At 69.0% G+C, this 16681-nt stretch overlaps 2 protein-coding genes across 2 annotated transcripts in view; both read right to left on the bottom strand.

Annotated features, from left to right (window-relative positions):
- Positions 1 to 1134: 1134 nt before the first annotated feature.
- On the bottom strand, positions 1135 to 9373 carry AP5Z1 (adaptor related protein complex 5 subunit zeta 1). Its single transcript, XM_081092363.1, has 17 exons — positions 9273 to 9373; positions 8063 to 8200; positions 7679 to 7865; positions 7145 to 7286; positions 6844 to 6953; positions 6359 to 6527; positions 5958 to 6095; positions 5617 to 5654; positions 5372 to 5534; positions 4708 to 4886; positions 4036 to 4178; positions 3477 to 3617; positions 2863 to 2974; positions 2609 to 2706; positions 2092 to 2224; positions 1810 to 2024; positions 1135 to 1663 (listed from the first exon to the last, which is right to left on the bottom strand). Exons 1-17 carry the CDS (start codon positions 9311 to 9313, stop codon positions 1393 to 1395), a joined length of 2418 nt encoding a protein of 805 aa, XP_080948489.1. The 5' UTR covers positions 9314 to 9373; the 3' UTR covers positions 1135 to 1392.
- A 6593-nt stretch (positions 9374 to 15966) lies between these two features.
- FOXK1 (forkhead box K1) overlaps positions 15967 to 16681 on the bottom strand; it is a gene marked incomplete at its 5' end in the record, with an annotated part of 43694 nt that continues 42979 nt past the window's right edge. Inside the window, one exon of the mRNA XM_081091535.1 lies at positions 15967 to 16432. Coding sequence (XP_080947661.1) covers positions 16164 to 16432 — 269 coding nt within the window. The 3' untranslated portion in view covers positions 15967 to 16163. The remainder of the gene's footprint in view (positions 16433 to 16681) is intronic.

Here is a 16681-nt window from a genome sequence, read left to right on the forward strand (position 1 = left end):
CAGTGGCTCCTGCGCTCCCTGCGCGGGGCGGGTGCCTTGAGCGGGGTCAGCAGCGGGTGGCCGCGTCCTCTTCGCAGCGCAGGGAGCCAGGATGGGGAGACCCTGGGGACGGCGGGTCCGGACAGTCACCTGCAGACGCAGCCCTCGCGCGGCGAGGGGTTTGGTGGAGGTCCCCCGCGCCCCCCACCGGGAACGGAGCCGTGGGGGAGCCCCAAGCCCTGGGCCCCACGCCGCCCCCTGGCGGGCGCAGGAGAGGCCCCAGGACCCCCTGCCTGCGGGCGGCCTCCCGCCAAATGCCGGGCCGGTGTATTTTAAAGTGATTTTAATACATAACGGCACCGGGCAACAGAAATGCTCCAGCTCCAGACGGAGCTGAGGCGGGCGGGGTTCCGCCCGTCCTGGGGGAGTCGGTGTCCTGGGCGCGCCCACCTGCGCATCCCGAAAGCGTCCCGAGGCCGGACACCCCTGCCAGGCCGGCCCGGCCACCGTTTGCCTCGGTTCGAGGGCCACCCGGCCGGGGCAGGGCCTGGGGTGGAGCCTGGCGCGAGGGGCGGGGCGCGGCCCAGGCTCGCGGCGCAGCAGCGCCACCTCGTGGCCGGGGAGCTGACCTACAAGCCGGGCTTCCGACCGAATGGAGCAGTGGGGGGCTCGCTGGGGCCACCCCCTGACCCCCTCGCCCAGCGAGATCCCCCTCGGGGCAAGCCCGGGTTTGCTGAGCCCGGGTCCGAGCAGGTGCCGGTCACTGGGAGCCCGGCGCGGGCGCCCTGCCTGGTGGGCCTGCCCCCGCTTTCGGTGGCAGGAGATGCGCCCGCCCCAGGCCCACGCTTCTCTGCTGTGGGAGCATAAGGCGCCCTGAAGACACGCGCCGCCTGTGGGTCCCAGCGCCCTTCCAGGCTGCGGGTCCGAGAGCTTTGCTCCTGGGCCGTCCACCCCACGGCCGAATGGGAGGAGGGAGCGGCCCCAGGGGTCCCGCCGGCCAGGCCAGCGCCCTGTGTCCAGGCCGGCTCCCCAGGAGCAGAGGTGCCCGCAGGGAAGCAGCCGTGGGCTGGCTGCGGAAGGGGGCGGGGTGGGCGCGTGTACCTGGCCCTCTCCCAGGGCAGGGGCAGCGAAGGGAACAGTCTGTCTCGTCCACAGTGACTTCCCAGCGGGTTTATTGGGGCTGAATGTCCTGCAGCTCCCGCCCGCCCAGGGCCTAGCGTCAGGCCAGGACGTTCCCGCAGAGCTCAGCATGGTCCCGAGGGAGAGGGGCGGGACCAACACCCACAGGCGAGACCGTGGCAGCCCACCCCACCGCGGGGCCCCTGGTTCCCTCCTGACCATGAGGCCCTGGCTCAGCCAGAGCACCAGGCTCCGAATCTGCAGCCCCGCTGGCTTCAGCCTGGTCGCTGCCCCTCAGCCCGGCAAGAGGCCCGCCTCCTTCTCCACCAGCCGGCTGACCGTGCGCAGGGCCAGCGGCAGCGCCGTGTTGGTGTCGCGGTGGTAGCGGGGCGCAGCCACCTCCACGCTGGGCGTGAGCACAAACTGGGCCACGCTGGGCATCTTCAGCAGGTTCAGCAGCTCGGTGGCCCGTGTGCCGATGGCTCTCTCGTCCTCCCGACAGCGCAGGGAGCCCGCGGCCGGGCTCTGGGCCAGGGTCCTCATCTTGGACAGGAACAGAGAGACCCTGGGGACGAGGGGCCGGCCAGTCAGCTGCAGGGGCCCGGTCAGCTGAGGCACCCGCTGGAGAGGGGAGGTGGCAGTGCACACAGCCCACGCCACCTGGACGCAGAGCGGCCGGTCCCTCTCCCTACCCACCCCGCTTCCCCGTACCTGGGGATCAGGTCTTGGCTGCGGGAGGCCAGCTTGGTCAGCGTGGTCATAAGCGCAGTGACGAGCTGCGGGGGACACTGGGGGAGGGTGGCCGAGGGGCGGGACTGGGTGACCTCGAACAGCAGGGCCTCCAGGGCTTCGAAGAACTTGTTAATCTGGTCCACGGTGCAGCGCCGGTCCCAGCTCACCGCCAGGTACTCGCCAACGGCCCACACCTGCGGGGAGAGCGCCTCAGCCCCTGCCAGGCCCGCCACGCCAGGAGGGGACAGCCGGTGGCCTTACCACGGAGGTGAGCACGCTCCCACCGCCGCGCAGGCCGCCCCCGCTGCCCACAAACTCCAGCAGCTCCTTCGCCAGCTCCACCACCAGGCAGGGCCTCCGCTGGCACAGGCCCAGGAACTGGGCGCTCAGCACCCTGCAGGGCACAGGACTCCGTGGCTGCTGACGCCGTGCGTGGCCCCAGCCACAGCCCACCCAAGACAGCCGGGAGGCGGGCGGGACCGCCGGGACATAAAGGCAGTTCCGGCCCCTGAAAGAACCGCCCGCCCCCTGGGGAGGAGCCGGGGACAGCTCTGTCCCCAGTCCTCACAGAGCGCGAGGGCCAGGCCTTCAGAAAGGGGGCCGGACGGTGTGGGAGGCTGTGGGGGAGGGCGGGCCTGGGAGCACGGATGTGAGGCGGAGGGGTGTGGGGCGCCAGGCTGGGCCGGGGGTGGCAGTGCTGCCGCAGCCGGAGGGGAAGGGGACGCGTCGAGCCAGTGGGACCAGGACGGGGAGCCCGTGTGGCTGCAGGAAGACTCACTGGTGCACGCGGGCCTCGTAGCCTGGCACCTGGTAAAGCGAGTCACTTCTCTCCAGGAGCAGCCGTGCCAGCTGGTTGGTCAGGGCCCCATCAGCGAACTGAGATTGAGAGCGAGAGGCAGACTCAGCCCCCCTCGCGAACACTGCTGCCGCTCTCGGTTCCGTCCAGGAGGGGCCGGGGGGCCGGGGCGGGGCTGGGGGGGCCTCTGGCTAATCCGCCGTGCCAGTGAGGCCGGGGCCTGGGCAGGGCCTCACCTGGGTCACCGCCGAGAAGAAGGCCTGCAGCAGGGTGGGCACCGCCTGGGCGCACTGCAGCACCCGGGCACAGCCGGCCATGGGCTGCAGCAGCAGGTGCAGTGGCGCCAGCCTGTGGACAGGGCACAGCCCGTTGAGTGCCGCCCAGGCCCCACCCCTGGTGCCCAGGGACACGCTCTGCACACGGGAGCCCGTGCGACCCCCCCGCCCCCAGGCCGGTCTGCGGGAAGGCAGGTGGGTGCGGTGCGTGGACCAAGTTCTGAAACCACTCGCACGGCTCATCAGGGGGTCGCCTGTCACGCCTGCCTCATGCTCCCAAGCTCTGCCCTGGCACCTGCACTCCTCAGGACGGCCCTGCCCCTGGGACCCGGGGAGCTGGCGCCTGGGGTGAGGCCTTGCTCCAGTCCTAGGGCTCCTCGCCTGGGGGCGCGAAGCCTGTTTCTCCATCTGTATAATGGAGTCACCAGAGTGTCCACCCGCAAGGTCGCAAGAACGGGCGACGTGCGCGTAACTGAGAGCCCAGCCGGGGGCCTCGCGGCTGCTGCCTGCTGGGAGGGCGACAGCAGCTCTCTCCAGGCTCCCCCCCCACCCCCCCCCCAGCCCAGGGACCCTACCTCTCGGGGGCCCCGCTGGCCTCGGCGCGCAGCAGGTGCTGGAGGAGGCCCTGGAGCTGCGGGTCCTGGGAGGTATCCGGGCAGCTGGTGGTCCTGAGGGAGGCGTCCCAGAGCGGCCTCTCGGACGCAGCGGGTGACGACCTGGTGGACAGACGCCCGAGGCAGGTTCAGGTGTGGCTCTGGGCACAGGCCCACGAGGCTAGACTTGGCCCCCACCCTCACGGGCACCCAGTGGCCAGGGAGAGACGCGCAGATGTCACTGTGACATGACAGCGCCCGACCCAGTGAGGAGCCTTGGGGTGACGAGAACGAGAAAGGGCTGGGGGACCCAGGCCCTGTGAGGAGGGCAGGGCTCGCGCAGAGGGAGGACAGGCTGAAGCTCCGGCCCTGGGGCTGCGGGCAGCGGCTGCCAGGAGCACAGAGGCATTCTGCGTGGGAGGCGAACCAGGGCAGAGCACAGAGCAGCCGGGCAGCAGGAGGGGCTGTGCTGGAGGGACGGGGCGGGGGGGGGGGGGGGGAGGGCGGGGAGGGGACGGGCCAGGCAGCGGAGCAGGCTCACCGGAGCTGCAGGTCCAGGGCCGCGGTCAGACACGGCAGGTCCAGCAGCGCGTGCAGCATCTCCACGGCCGTGCTGGCGTCCACCAGCGAGGGCAGGAGCACCACGAACTCGGAGGTGAGGGGCGGGCTGTTCCAGGCCAGGAGCTGAGGGGCGGGCAGGGCAGCTCAGCAGGGGCCAGGGGCCGGCAGCTGTGCCCTTGTCACTGCGGCCACAGAGGCTGACGTAGGGCAGGGGTGCCTGCACCGGCCCCCCCCCCCCACTTCACACTTCACTGGGATCCGGCATCTCAAAATACTCCCATTTTTTTTCACTATTCTCTTTGCTCTGCATTCACTTTTGTAAAACAACCAAATATCCACGTGTCACACACCAAAAGCCAACGGCGCCAGAGGGCTGGGCCCCGGGCAGGGCTGCGGGGTGCAGGGCTCCGGGCAGATTCTATGGGAACTAAACCCGTGGGGCCTCCCCTTCCCGAGAGGAGCCCACAGGCTCTGCCGGATGGAGACTGTTCACCTGGGAGGCACTGACACCGGAGCCCACGCCCGCCCCGAGCCCCCAGGACAGGGAGCCTGGGACACTGCGCCCCCGCCCCCGCCCCGGTGCCCCCGCCCCGGTGCCCCTGCCCCCACCCCCACCCCCGCCCCCGCCCCGGTGCCCCCGCCCCGCGCGTGCCTTGAGGAGGCTGGGGAAGCTCCGTCGGAGGGCGCTGAGGTTGCGGCCGAGCAGGGGCAGGCTGTCCCTGCAGAACTGGACGAGCTCGAAGGCCAGCATCGGGCTGTGGAAGTGCTCGGCCGGGACCCTGCTGAACACGTGCTGGCACATGGCCTCCGAGTCCACGGCGGCGGCCTCCCCTGAAAGCACAGGGTCAGGGCGGCCGGGACACAGCCCCTGCGCCCCCTCCGCTCCTCCTCCCAGAAACGCCCGCTGAGCTGCCTGAGGACTGGGAGGCGGTAACAGTTAACTCGCTACATAAGCCCCTTTAAACCCGCCCCATCGGTGCCAGCCGTCCATCACAGCGATGCCACCCACAGGGGCGAGGGGAGCGCGGGGAGCCCGCCGCCCTGACCTGACCCGCACCTTCTTGTTTAAAATCCTCACCCACGGACGTTTCCCATTGGTTTTTGGTGCGAGTGGGAGAGAGGGACAGACAGAGAGAAACGTCAATGGGCGGCCTCCTGCACGAGCCCCGACCAGGGCCCTGGGCCAGGGAGGAGCCCACAACCGAGGTACGTGCCCTTGACCCGAATCAAACCTGGGACCCTTCGGTCCACAGGCCGACGGCCAGGGCCTGACCTGCACTTTCTCCTGCGAGCAGGGCAGCCGACCCCCAGCTCACCGTGGCTGAGGAAGAACTGGGCGAGTGGCAGCAGCGCCCGCACGCAGGTGGGGTCCCCGCACAGCCGCGCCCGCAGCGCCTTCAGGCAGGAGAGGGTGCGGTACAGGAAGGAGGGGTCCTGCCTGCAGAGCACGTCCAGCACCAGCACGGCCTCCACCAGGCACTGCGGGCACCAGGCCGCTGTCAGAGGGAGGGGGGAGCCCCGAGGAGGGGAGCCCCTCCCGCCCCCCGCCGTGGGCACTCACGGCTTTCTGCAGGTCCGAGTCTGCCCGCCGCAGGGCTCCTGGGGAGAGAGAGAGGCGGCTGGCCTCTGCACCAGCATTGAGCGGCCCAACAGGAGGCGCACGTGTCCCGGAAGCTCAGGGAGCAGGCAGGGGACCCCACTGCGAGTGGAGGGACAGGCAGAGCTTGGCAGAGAGGCGTCCCGGGGGAGGTGTGGTGGGTGCTGGGGACGCAGCCCAAGCCTGGGCCCGGGTCTGTCCAGGGCTGAGCCCCGGGGTTCATGCCCCCCGAGAACACAGCTGCCGGGCCCGGCCTCCTGTGAGCCCATGGTAGGGCCTGGCGGGGGGGCAGCACCCCGACTCACGCCGGTTGCTCTGCTCGATGAGGCGCTGGCAGTACTCGAAGGCCTTCTCCCGCAGGCGCTCGGGCGGCGGCAGGCGGCCGGTGGAGGAGGCGGCCGACAGCACGGACAGGGTGGAGCCCTCCTGCTCCGACTTGTCATCTGGTGAGAGGACCGTGGTGCTCAGGGGGCCGAGGCCCAGAGGACACCGGAGCTCCCAGTGCCCGGGGTCAGCCACGCCGCCTGGCCCTCCCTGGACACCCTCCCTACAGAGGCTCCTGCCCCAGGAAGCCCGGGTGAGCTGCTTGTTTGCGGAGGAGAAAGGGCCCCGTGCGGAGCCTGCAGGACCTGCCCGACCTCTACTGCTCTGGCACCAACGAGGCTTGGCCCCAGTGGCCTGTCCCCCGGGGCATGCCAGGTCCCACCTGTGTCCGGGGCGCCCGGGCCCCCGGGGCCGCTGAGCTGCAGCCAGGCCCGCAGCATGGAGAAGGCCTGCACGTTCAGCCACTGGTCCTCGGAGAAGCGCTGGGCCGTGGACAGCACCGTGAAGAAATCCGTGGCCACAGCCCCATCGACCTCGGTGACAGGACCCGGCTGCGGGCACAAGGGAGGGCGGGGCACCCTTGTCTCCGAGCACCAGGCGCGCCCCCTCAGCGCAGTGCATACCCGCCGCCGGCTTGGAGCCAGGAACACGGCCTCCGCCGGGCATGTGACCTTCACCAGCAGGTCCAGGCCTCCATGACCCTCAGAGCGCTGTGGCCCGGGGCACGGCCCACTGTAACCCACCGCTCTCCCACCCCCACCACGTGGAGCCACAGCAGGTGGAGGAGAGGAAGGCAGGGGACCTGAGGGCAAGGCTGGCGAGGTGCCCTGGGACCCTGGAGGCCGGAGGCTGAGATCCTCCACTCACCTGCCGGGCCCGGGGCGTGAAGAAGCCCCCAGAGGAGTGGGGGAGCCCCTGTGGGACGCTGGCGTAGCGCAGCCAGTCCACCAGCCTCTTGTTGAGCAGGTTGGCCTGGTCTGCAGGGGCGGGGACAGGGCCGAGGGGAGCAGGTGAACCCCACACTCGGGCTGCACAGACACTGCGAGTGTTGCTGGAAGGCAAGCCGCCCCGATGGCCACTCGGACACAGCGCCCGTCCTGCCCCCTCCCCGCCTGGGCTCATGTCTATTCTGGGACGGGCCAGAAGCTGCTTTTGCAGGAAGGGGTACCTTCACGGAGGGTGCCGGGGGCCAGGCTGGCGACCTTGGACACGACTGGGAGCAGGGGCCTCGGACTCGGCCCCTCGGGCTGCCGGCTCTCGAGGACTTTGAAGACGCGCTGGCCCACGTTTCTGACCTGCTTTCTGTCGCCCTGCCAATCAAACCAGGTGGGCGTGAGCGCCCAGCAACATCTGGGAAGGGGACCGTCCACTCTGTCAGCATCATCGCTCTGGGCCACCTCTTACGGACTATTCATGTTGCCACGGCAGCCCAGGGCCTGAGTTACCTCCACCGTGTCCCGGGCACTCTGCGTCTAGGAACCCGGGAGGGGTCACGGGGACGGGGAGCTGGGGGAGGCAGGGGCAGGCGTTTCTGCCAGTCGAGCATCCATGCGCTGGCCCTCAAGGCCCCCATAAGGACCAGTGAATGGAGGGGAACCCCAGCTGAGCCCACCCGCATGGGGACCGCTCACCGGCCTGCTGTTTCTCCCCGGACCCAGGGCCACCAAGAGCCGGTGGTCGGCCTGGGCGGTGAGCCACGTACCTGGGCCAGGAGCAGAGAGGCCACCAGGCTCAGCTGCCGCGGGCTCTGGACGTGGTCGCAGGACAGGCTCAGGCTGAGGCAGGGCGACATCTCCCTCAGGATGGCGGCGCAGAGCAGCTGCAGCGGCTCGGGGCGCGCGGGCGGGCACAGGACGGTCTGCAGCAGGTCCACGCACGCCTTCTCCAGCCTGCGGCGGCCGGACACAGCAGGCAGTGGGTCACACCGCGGCCAGAGCACAGCTCCCGGGGCCCCCCCTGCGCCCTGCCCCAAGGGGCCCGGTGGAGAAGACTTTATACGTGAGGCCCTTAAGCGCTGGTGTAAGGGCACAGACTCAAGTGCCAAGGTTTGCGCCCCCCGCCGGGCATGCCCCAGGTGACCACTCACTTCCGGTCATACTTGGTGGCCGAGACGATGAGGAAGAGCCTGCGCAGGGCGTCCAGGGCCTCGGGCCCCGGCTCCTCCTTCCGCAGCAGCGCGCTGACCCGCGAGCAGAACTGCCGCAGCTCCTCCTCCCGGACCTCCCTGCGCCAAGCGTGCGCGTCAGCCCCTGCCCGGGCCTCGCCCAGGGCCCAGAGCTGCCGCCCTGAGTGACACACGGACCGGGGCGCAGGCCCGGGGTCACGGGGAGAGGGGGTCCACCATCCACACGCCGCTCCTGACAAACCGCTGGCTGGATCCCCACCCGGTTCCTCCCTCCCCGGACTCAGCGGTCCAAGGGCCACTCCCGCCCCCGCTGGATGGGGCTGTCCCGGGCACCTGCACCCCTGGTTCCCATGACAACAACCCACATTCCCGTGCTGTTCTCCCAGGAGCAGGGGAACGAAGACGGACTGAGTTTAGGCGTCAAACGTAAGAGAGATTTAATCTGAAATAAGTTGCTTTTCGAAAGGTTCCTTCAATGAGACTGGAACTGCGGGGACCAAGAGTGAAGTGTAATGTGCTACAGGCCACGCGCTGCGATGCGTTGTAAGGCAGCCTGTTCACTCCTTGCTCTGATATGTGACTTGCTTACTAACCAAAAAGGAAACGCGTGAGCATTGCCAACAGGCAAGGCACCTGGGAGCTCCCTCTCCGTCCACAGAGCGAGGAGCGTCACCGCCCCTGTGCCCGCCCCGGGCTCTCCGTCCACTTGGACCAACCAGATTGGAGCCCAGGAACCTGGAGCCGAGAGAGACAGGGTGTCCCCACCGCAGGCTGCAAGGTTTGGTGAACATCGAAGGCGGGTCCTGGCTCCGCAGCCCGGGGTCCCCTCCGCCGCCCCGGGTCCCCTCCGCCGCCCCCCGGCGTCCCCTCCGCCCCCCGGGGGTCCCCTCCGCCGCCCCGGGTCCCCTCCGCCCCCCCCGGCGTCCCCTCCGCCCCCCGGGGGTCTCCTCCGCCGCCCCGGGGTCCCCTCCGCCGCCCCCCGGCGTCCCCTCCGCCCCCCGGGGGTCCCCTCCGCCGCCCGGGGTCCCCTCGCCGAGCCTCCGGCCGAGCCACCGGCGGGGACAGCCCCGCGGCGTTTCCCCTCATCCTCCCGCCCGGCTCAGGGCACCTCCTCCGCGCCCCGCCGCCCCGCCCGGGCCCGACCTCCCGTCCCCGAGGGAGAGGCGGGCACCTGGCCTGGCGGAGCAGGCTCTCCGTCCCCGCCGTGGACATCGCGCCGCCCGGGCGCCCCAGGCGCTCGCCTCTCCACCGGCTCCGGCCGCAGTCCCGCTGGCTTCCGGGTGGCGTCACGTGACATGTCACGTGAAAGAGGCGGACCGGCCGCTGGCCAATGGGCTTTGGCGGAGCTCCGCGGGGCGGGGCCTGTGCGCCTGGTCGCGGGTCCTGGTTGGCTCGTGGGCGCCTTCGATTCGGAGTCCCCGGCACCCCGGCACCCCGGCACCGGGCGCTCAGAACCTCGGCACTCCGGGACCCCGGCACCTCGGCGCCCCCGGAACCCGCGCCCCGCACCTCGCACCCCGCCCCGGGCGGCCCCCGATGGCCCGGGCGCCCGGCCGATGCTGGGTCGCTTCGAGAACACAGTGCCGTGTTGCGGGCGTTGCGGGCCGAATGCCCGGCAGGACCTGGAAACGTGACAATCGCTGCGGCGTGTGCTCTGCGGGCGGAGGCGCGCCCCGCAGTTGGCGAGGCCGCGGGGCGCTCAGCGGGTCCCCTAACGCCGCTCGCTGCGCGCGGGAGCCCCGTTGCAGACGCCGACGGCTCGGGAAGCGGTCCCGTGGCTGCAGGAGCCGTGCTGGCCACAGCGTTGCCACCTGCAGGCGCGGGCGGACACGGGGCGGCGACTGGGGCGATCCGGGGCGACACGGGCCCTGACAGCCGCGACCGGCCGGTCCTACCGGCGGAAGCCCGGGGGGCGGGGGGCGGCGAAGGCCCTGGAGGCTTCGTGGGTAAACGCAGGAGGACGCGACGGGCGCAGGACTGGGGACAAGGCTGCGGGTGGGAGGAGGCGCGGGGGAGTCGGGCCGAGAGGACCCACGTGTGTGGCGTCCCGTTCACCGTTCACGGAACAGGCGGTGGCCGGTCTCCTGGGTTTGGGTGAGGAAGCGTGAAGGGGAGGCCTCTCCTGTCCTCAGGGAACTACAGCCACGGAGGCGAGGGTCAGATCTGCAGCCGTCCTGGCGGCCCGGCGCCGGGTAAATGCTAGATCCGCAGCGCAGCCGGCAGTGAGCGCGGTCCCGGGGGTGGGAGGGGGGGGGCGAGGCTCTCACTGCGGATTCTGGACTCCGGTTCTGAGACGCCCTCCGGGAGCCCAAGTGCAGACGAGGAGGCGGGGCCCGAGGTGGTGCGGAAGGGGGTGCGGGCTCACCCAGCCCAGGGACACCCGAGGCGGGTTCACCCAGCGTCATTGGAAGGATGGGAAGCTGGCGGAGGGGCTGAGCGGGGAGGTGACAGCCTGAGCGGAGGCGGGTCTGTGCTGAGAACGGTGAGCTGCGTTTGTGACACTTTCCTTGAACCCCCCCGGCGGCCGCCTGCAGGAGAAACCCGCCTGCCCAGGTTAATGGTGGCCGTGGCGGCTGGCGCAGCTCGTTCTGAGGCGGGGTGTCCATCTGCAGCTTCTGCAGGCTCCAGGCCCCCGCTGGACGGCACCCCAGCCGGTGTGACCGCAGAGCAAGCAGGCCAGGGGCGGGAGGTCGCCTCTCGGGCCTCGGGCGGGCGCAGGGCCCACGGAGCCGCTGTGGGCACCTGTGGGTCTGGGAGCGGGGAGGCTGCTGGTTCATCCACGTCCCTGAAGCTGCAGAGATGGCCCCTCAGGGACTCACGGGGCTGGGGCACCGCCCAGACTGTGTCCCTGTCAGTTTCCTTCTTCCCAGGAGCAGCCACCGAGGGCAAAGGAGGCAGCCAGTCTCCCGTAAGGGCCGCCTGCCCACCCAGCTCTGGCCCTCAGTGGCCGCTCACGCAAGGACCACACCGGGGCCCAGCGTCGTTTCTTTAATATATAACTTTATTTCTGGTTATAGAAACAAATGCTAAGAGGAGACACAGGACTTGCCCATCCACATACAATTTAATAGATAAAAGAACAGTTACAATAAATGAAAAACGAAATGTAGAAATTTTAAACTTTGTTATAGCTTTAAAACATTAATGTCTGAGACAATTAGAAATCACATTCATTTCTCAAACTTTAAAAAAAAGTATGGCTCCTTTTAAAAAAGTACTGTATCCCATGGAAAAGCCCGGCCGCAGGATCCCCCGGGCGCCCGGCTCCCGCCGCCCAGGCCCCCAGGCCAGAACTCACTCCCAGGCTTAGACCCTAGTTTCCACTTTGCAGGAAACCACTGCTTTTAAAGCACTGATTATTAAACATGTTGTAAAAATACTTCAGACAGCCACCGTAAAAACACGCTCACACACACACCCAGCCCTAACAGCGCCCGCCCCGCCCCCCAATTGCCTTTACAGAATCATCGGTCCGATAAAAAAATCTCAGTATTGGGTTCGACGCTCCCGCACGTGCCCAGCTGCTGGGTCAGAACTCGGCGGATCTGAGTGGGACCCTGTCCCCATCCCCCCTCCCCGTCCTATTAGAACGTGAGCCCAGTCAATTCAGGGGGACCAGGAGAAGGGAGGGCCAATTTAACATGTTAGATTTTAGAACTCATTTTTACTGATTAAAAAAAATTCTGGACCAGGTAACCCGACCAGTAGAGGCTCAGAGCTTAGGAGGCCGCGGGCTGTTTGACACCCTTCAGGCCACAAGGGAAAAGCCACTTCCATCAGAGTCAGACCCGTTCCAGCTCCGGGCAGGGCAGGGCGCGCTCCTGGGGACCCAGCTCAGTGAGAAAACTTAGGTCAAAGAGCCCTAATCCGTGGACCCACACGCTAGACAGGACGCCCCATGTCTCCCCTGCGGGGTCCCTCGGCCCCGCCTCCGACTTCCCTTCTTGTCTCTGCCGCAGAGTGAGCTGCCAGTAACTGTCTGGATGCATCAAACCGGCAAACTGCAGAGGAGGCCCGAGACCTGGCATCCTCCTCTCTGCTGCGCCCGCCTGTGGCCGGGGCGGAGGGGACAGTGGCTTCCCACTGCCCTGGAGGCGCGGGGGCAGGGACCGAGTGGAGAACTGCGCGTGCGGCTCCCACTGGCCAGACGTCTCTTCCCGTTTCGGCTGCTACAGCTGAGCAGCAGGGCAGGGAGCCTCCGGTCCCTGGAGCGGGTGTCCCCGGGGAGCAAGGTGCCTGGCACAAAGCACATGCTCCCTCAGCCCTCTTCTAAAATAACGAGCAGCCACTGGGCGCCCCTGGCTCGCGAAGAGATTTCACTTCTGTCCTGCGTGGCACGCAGCCTGCCACTGCCCAGAGGTGGGCAGAGCGTGAGCCGGGCCTCCTGTCACTCAGCCGTGGGCGAGGCTCCAGGCCAGGCCAGAAAGGACCCTCAGCCAGGACGCGCCCCACAGGCCGAGAGCCGGCAGGTGGACAGCTCAGCAGGTGAGCTCTTCCCTTTTTAACTTCAGAGTCGAAACATTTTCCCTCGTCGGTCACATGGGCCCATTTCTCATTTCAGTTCCGAGGAAGTGCTCGGGGTGACCCCAGATTCTTTGAAGCAGCTGTGACGAGTTGGGCGATGGGGACGGGGAGCAGCGGTGCTGGAGGGGGCGGTGGTGCCCGGCCTGACGCCCCAGCGCCCGCACAGCCGGCAGCCTGGAGAGACACGGGCCGAGGGGACGCACTGCTGCCACCCGCAGGGGCCGCCGCAGACCCTCCCTCGGGCCCCAGGTAGCAGCTTTGGTGAGAGGACAGGCAGGCGGCGAAGTCTCGCCCAAACCTGGGGCTGAGCACGGGCGAGCTGCGCCTAGAACCGAGGCCCAACGTGGGAGCCAGGCCTGGAACACAAAACCGTCACGACAGGAATTTGCAAAACACAGGAACCGACCTGGAGAGGACAGAGACGCAGCCAGAGGCCTGGCGGCTGTGTCCTCCCGCCCAAGCCCCCGCCGGGCCGGTCTGCAGGCCGCCCCGTAGCAGCACGTTTGCGTAATTGTCCTTAGTGGGAGCGTTACTTCCGGGCAGAGGTATCGGGAAGGGGCTGCAAGGACTCGCGTGGGCCCGGCCCTGCCCTGCGCAGCCACGCAGGACGGGCTGCAGTGGCGCCGGCCCTCCGGCAGAGCCTCCATCGTTGTGGGAACTTGTCCTGAACGAGGAGTGTGCTGCGGTCTGGCATTGGGATGGAGGCAGCGGGCGTGCACCGCACCCTGAAGCCCGTCTCGGGGCAGCTGTGTTCTCAGAGGGGTTGGGGTGTAGAGGCCGGATGAGGGTGTGAACCCCGAGGCGGTGACTCCCTCAAGGGCAAAGCAGAGCTCAGGCTTGGGGAGACGGGCAGCTGGCTGCCTCCTGCACTGACAGCTCCGGGGGCCCCTCCTCCGCCGCCATGTCCTCCCACCCAACAGCGTCCTGTCCTGCGTGAGGCCTGCGCTCCGTCCGTCAAGAGAGAGGCGACCCCCAACCCAGGAGCCTCCCCCTCCTCTCCGCCTGCGTGACCAGCAAGGGGCATCTGTCCAGAGGCAGCGCCCTCTGCAGGCGGAGACCTCAGAGGAAGCAGCAGCATCCTGAGCGATGCCAGGACCTCAGGACCTCACCCTCCCGGGGCCAGGGGGGGGTAGGGCACGGAATGGCCAGCAAACCCGCCTCCCGCCTCCCGTCGCTGGGCTCTCCTCTTGGCGACTCGGGGACCCACTCTCACCGTCTCCAGTGGGCTCGGCTCTTAAACAGGAAAAGGAAGACACCCAGAGCCAGCAAACCCCACACACGAGCCGAGAAGCCCGGCAGGGACACTTGTACGGGCGTGAGGGGGGAGGTGGGTGAGGGGTGGCCTGGCCGAGCGCCCAGGCCCTGCAGACTGTGCCCTCCATGGCAGGCATTCCCGGGAGAGCTCAGTGGGGACGGGCCGGCCTCCTGCGCCCGCGTGCCGTGGGCACGGAGAAGGCGCAGCCCGGCAGGCGCCCTCTTGGGACACCGTCACTCCCAACACCACCCTGAACGCCTCGGGGGGTGCGCACCACGTGCCCAGCTACTCCTGTGCCTCCTCCCTGGTCAGGGCTCCCTGGCTGGAGCTGGAACGTGCAGCACAGCAGCAGGGGCCCGCGTGCCCAAAGCCAGTGCCCTGGCCGCTTGCCTCTGCTGCAGACGCGAGCCCCCAGGTGACCACAGCGAAGAGTCTCGGACCGAGGCTGTAGGGACACGGGGATCACGCCAGCAGACTTCTCACTTTCCCAACCTCAGCTGACGTCGGCCTGCCCTCCACGGACCACAGGTCACAGGCCACCAGACTCAGGGCGCCCTCTCTGGGCCAGCTCTGAGGGCACCGGGCAACCTTCCGCGGAGGGGTGCACTTCCGGGGAGAGGCCGTGCCGGGCCGGCCGCACAAGCCAGGCGCGCTCTGTGGTCAGATGACAGGACGCAGAGACACAGCCCCTTGGGGCCGCGGCCTCTGCTCCCTGCGCAGCGCTGGCCGCCCGGCCCCTCCTCACTCCAGGAGGGGCACATGGCACCGTCGGGACCTTGTCCCTCCCCTCATCCCCTCGCCCCCCTCCCTCCATTCTCCCTGCACCTCTGGCTGCCGAGTGGGGTCCTCACTGAAAATGGACAGAGAAACCAAAACATCTCAAAAGCCATAAAAAAGGGTCGGAGCCAGACCCAGGGGATCAGGCGAAGACACGACAGTGTCCATGGCCAGCGGCCCTGCTCCGTGGTGCCGTGCCCAGAGGCAGCCCGTGGGTCCTGCCGTGAGGAGCAGGCTCATCTGGGTGACACGTCCGCAAGGGAGGGAAGCAGCCGCAGGGACCCTGCTCAGACCCGCGGCCAGGCCTCCGCCAGCCCATCCTTCACGCCCGCCACCACGTGCACAGCAGGCACGGGAGGAAGCTGACGGACAGGAACCGGCGCTGTGGGCTGGGGGACTGAGGGCGGCGCCAGCTCACTCCATCGCCCGCTTCTCTGGCGTCCCGGAGGCGGCAGGTGGACTTCCCAAGAGCATTTCCCACGTGAGGTTCGTGCCACAGAACGACAGGCGTCCTCCCGTCCATGCGGGAGGGCACAGGCCCTGCACCGTCCTTGGCACCTGGGGTGGGGACACTGCGGCAGCGATGGCGCGGGCCACTCCAACCAGCTGGCTGTCGTGGTTGGGTCCCCTTCCGAGGTGGCTCCCGCTCCTGCCCCGGGCACAGCCTGCAGCCTGAGCCGCTTTCCTGGTGGTGGTTTGGGGGGGCGGCCGCGCGGCCGGAGCTCTGGGCTGCTGCCTCCAGCTGTCCACGCGCAGGGCCAGCCTCCTGAGCACGCGCCCAGTGCTGCCGCCAGGGCAGGCCGTCAGGACGCAGGGCCGGCTCTGGTGTCGTCCACTCGGCGCTCGCCTCGGATGCCCTCCTTGAAGGGGGCAGAGGGCGGGGGTTCACTCCCAGGGGACGCGGCAGCAAGAACCGGCCACGGCGGCTGCAGGCGGAAACCTCAGAACCAGACGATCCCTCTGGGCTCAGACGTGTGGTGAAGCCCGGATTCCACGCGGCACCCGGACAAGAACTCCTCGGTCCACAGCCCCCCGCCCCCCCCAGTTAATGCCAATGGATGCTCCTGGCCACGATTTTAGGGGGAAGACGTCATGGACAGCTGGAAATCGGACCGCCACCTGTCTCACCGGTTCCAATGCGCAGGAGCAGAGTGTGCGTCCGTCCCTCGGAGGCCTGCCTGGCGGCTCTGCTCACGGCCGGGGTCTGGGGTCTGGTCCTCGGGGTGCGTAGCCTCCCCATGCCCCCGCCGGGTCTGGGGACAAGCCGTGCCCGGGGAGAGGAAAACAAAGAATCCCAGAGCCATACAATCAGCTGTCTGAACGCGTTTATGTTTAGTCTCGGCCGCGGCCGGGGCAGGAGGTGCCGGCAGGAGGACGAGCGTCAGGAGCAGGCGGGCGGGCGGCCTGTCCGTGTGGCGCGTGCTCGGTCCCAGGCGGCGGTGTGGGCGTCGTGGTCCAGCCCACGGTTCCCTTTGGCGTGCGTCCCACTCCACCTCCCGGGGGACGTCACTCCCCGGTCCCGGGCCCCTGCGGGCCGGCAGCGGTGATGACCCCGGCCTGCGCGCTCACAGTCCCACTGGGCTCCTCCAGCCGGGACCTCTTCACCTCGGGCTCCCCGGTGGCGGCGGCAGAAGTGACGGTGGTGGCTGGCGTGGTGGTGGCGGTGGTGGTGGCGGCTGCCGGCTCCTCGGGCCCCACCTCGCACACCCGGGCGACCACCACGGGAGTGGATGAGCTGGCCTGGGCCGCCAGGAGCTGTAGGGGGCTCGTGAGGGCTGCGGGGAGGGAGAGAGGTTGCTGATGGGACCAGCGCTCCCAGAAGCCCCAGGCCAGCCGCCCACCTGCTCCCACCTCAGCTGGACTTTTCCTTCCCATGAGCCACCCCACCTTAACCCCGGTCCCCTCTCCACCTGAGGGGTGCACGGTCCCTGTCTACTCCAACACCTGCCCACTCCCCTTCCTCTGCCTTCCTGAGCACCTGGCTGAGAACCGAAGCCCTCAGCCCCGGTCCCCACGACGTGTGC

Source organism: Myotis nattereri, assembly GCF_964212035.1.
Source record: "Myotis nattereri genome assembly, chromosome: 5".
NCBI classification, from domain to species: Eukaryota; Metazoa; Chordata; class Mammalia; order Chiroptera; family Vespertilionidae; genus Myotis; species Myotis nattereri.

Coding starts and splice junctions, on each gene's coding strand:
- AP5Z1 (XM_081092363.1), bottom strand. CDS start 9,313: ATGTCCACGGCGGGGACGGAGAGCCTGCTCCGCCAGGCCAG. Junction 2,975..3,476: donor GCCAGCGGGGCCCCCGAGAG/GTAGGGTCCCTG, acceptor CCCTGTCCACAG/GCTGGCGCCACTGCACCTGC. Junction 2,025..2,091: donor GGAGCGTGCTCACCTCCGTG/GTAAGGCCACCG, acceptor CTCTCCCCGCAG/GTGTGGGCCGTTGGCGAGTA.